Source organism: the organism of the source record quoted next, assembly GCF_019968985.1.
Source record: "MAG: Porospora cf. gigantea B chromosome Unknown PgB_NODE_2996_length_2943_cov_119.492, whole genome shotgun sequence".
Taxonomy (NCBI): domain Eukaryota; phylum Apicomplexa; class Conoidasida; order Eugregarinorida; family Porosporidae; genus Porospora; species Porospora cf. gigantea B.
In genome coordinates this window covers 1-2584 of record NW_027178901.1, presented here as the reverse complement: position 1 = coordinate 2584, position 2584 = coordinate 1, and the positions used below count along the sequence as shown (strand labels likewise).

Genomic DNA, 2584 nt, shown 5'->3' with positions numbered 1-2584 from the left:
GACAACAACAACCGCATTCCTTACGTATTTTTATAATTTCTCAAGCCAAGTGTAGTCTACGTGTGGTGTTGTGTGCGTTCCCACCCCTAGTGGACAGGTGGCCAGAATAACGCGCGGGGCCTGGCCTCTGCCGGTCTGAAGCCGGCGGCAGGGATGCCCCAGATCAATTCTCTGCATGCGCCAAAAATTTCAAATTTAAAAAGAGAAGATGAGCCTGCTCGACATCAGTCCTAAGAAGGAAATCGAGTTTCCTGTCACAAACGAGACCAGCGTGTCTCGCCAGCTGACACTCATTAATGTGTCACCGGCGCCTGTGGCCTTTAAGATCAAGACGACTGCGCCGAAGGACTATTTAGTACGTCCCAGCAGCGGTATCGTTCCAGCAGACGAGACTGTTGCGGTGCAGCTAATTTTGCAGTCGTCAAGTCCTGGAAGGGTGGGATCTGCCAACGACAGATTCCTCGTGCAGGCTGTTCCCTACAACGAATCCTCTGAGTCGCTGTCAAAGGACTTCTGGAACCACATGTCAAAGGACGACATGTGCGAACACAAGCTAACTGTAGTATTCAAGGCGGATCCTGTGGCCGTTGTGACGTCCACCCCTCCTCCTGACAAGGACATCGTGTCGAGGTACAACGAAATGCTCATGTACACCACCAACTGCGAAAAGGATATCGACCAGTTGAAGCAAAAACTCCAGAAGGCAGAGACGGCCACTGCGTCTGCGCAGGAGCAATTGAAGACTGCGAGAGAAGAGCTGTCCAGGCTTCAGCATAACACGGGCGGGGTCGTTGTCAAGGGTTTCGAGTTGAAGCAGGTGATAGTCCTGATCGTGGTTTCGATACTTTTGGGGAAGCTGCTGAGGTTGTTGTGAGTGGCTCGAGGCCACGGAGCCTTGTGTGGTAATGCCACGGAGCCTTGTGTGGTAATGACGGACTTCATGATGATTTGCGACACAGTTCTCAGCGCCTCAGAAACTCCTTCGCCGTCAACTTCCCCAGTTTTGCGTATCCGGTCCGCGCCACGACAAGACATGGGGACGTACTCGTGCTCGAACTGTGCCTGCTAAGTCCACTAACAAAAGAGTTACATGCCATTCGATCATCAGTCTTGAGTCCTCCAAAGAAAGATTCAGATCTTGAGTTAACAGCTCCTGGAATGTGTACGTCGTTCGGACATGAATCCTCCACTTGATCCTGGAATCTATCCTGGGCTTCATTCTGGAATTCCGGCCTTGATCCTGGAATCTATCCTGGGCTTCATCCTGGAATCCCGGTCTTGATCCTGGAATCTATCCTGGGCTTCATCCTGGAATCCCGGTCTCGATCCTGGACTTCACTCTGGAATATCCTGGTCTTGATCCTGGACTTCGTCCTGGTCTTGAACCTAGAAGTTTCTCCATTGTTTAGCGCTTAGCACGGCAACTCATAGTGACTCTTAGTGAAAGGTGTGGCTGATCATATCTTAGTGTCCTATATCCGATGTTGTATCCTGTGTGCTACAGGTCCTGTATCTTGTGTGAGAGACCAAGCCATGGGTGGCGACATATCCGCTTTGCGGAGACCAACGTCTGTATGTCGGTGTCGTAAGATGCGTCCTGTCATGTGTAGCGGCTTGAACGACGTCTGGAGTCCTATGAGCAGCATATCTTCTGTCCTACAACCAGGCTACCAGAATCGACATCCGCGACAGAAGCCATCCGAAATGATAATATGACGATCTGAGTGCCGGTGTGAGAGTGCTGAGGTGGAGCCTGTCCAATTAATCCCTCGTATACGACCCTCGGCGATGGTGTCACGGTGGCAGCAAGAAGTCCCAGGTGAACGGTCCGGCTCTGATGTGATATGCAGTATCCCTGGTGAATGGTCCGGTGAGAATGTCCGAGTGGCGAACCAAAAGTGAGTCCGTGTCTTTCAGGAGATTCCTGCGGTCTGAGGTGGACGACGAAAAGCCCAAGAGCCCTGGCACATGACAGCACAAGAGGAAGACGAAACACACACATGTGACATCCGAATCCTCCTTTTCCATCAGAAAATCTGCAGGAAGCGGCCGTCTGCATATCGAGCCCGCGACGACTTCGCCGCACTTACCGAAGTTCACCAGTCCTGAACTCCTGCGGTAATCTGAAGCGGCTCACCTGAACTCCACGCCGTGAATGTCTTCTGTCGCTTGACGTTGTCGTATCTTGGCGTCTTCAAAAATATCCGGTTCCGAAATCATGGTGCCGGTATTGAAATTCATGCACACCGATTTTTCTGGCAACTGCGGAGTGCAGCATCACTGCAATGGCGTGCGAAAAAGAGAGAATCACAAATGAACCTGGAGAGCAATAGGCAATGATACACGATAATCGTGCTGCGAGCCCGACCTAGCGCCGCATGAAGAGATCACTTCTAATACTGGTTCGCACGCAGCTGCGTGCTTATCTGTTCATCATGGACGCTTGGGCTAAGAAAGTTGAGCTACACCTCCGCGGAACAAGGAAGATTCAAAAGGAACGCTCTCTTCTTTGAGAGAGGAGTCTTGGGGGTTTTAGGGATTTTGAAGGGCGTTCTGGGGGGAGTAGGCGGCCGAGGATGCAAGG

The 2584-nt window shown here is 51.6% G+C and overlaps 1 protein-coding gene across 1 annotated transcript; it reads left to right on the top strand.

Annotated features, from left to right (window-relative positions):
* Positions 1-208: 208 nt before the first annotated feature.
* On the top strand, positions 209-874 carry KVP17_004401 (uncharacterized protein; the record flags this gene model as incomplete). The annotated part of the gene is made up of 1 exon (XM_068522552.1): positions 209-874. One exon carries the CDS (start codon positions 209-211, stop codon positions 872-874), a length of 666 nt encoding a protein of 221 aa, XP_068375737.1.
* Positions 875-2584: the final 1710 nt, after the last annotated feature.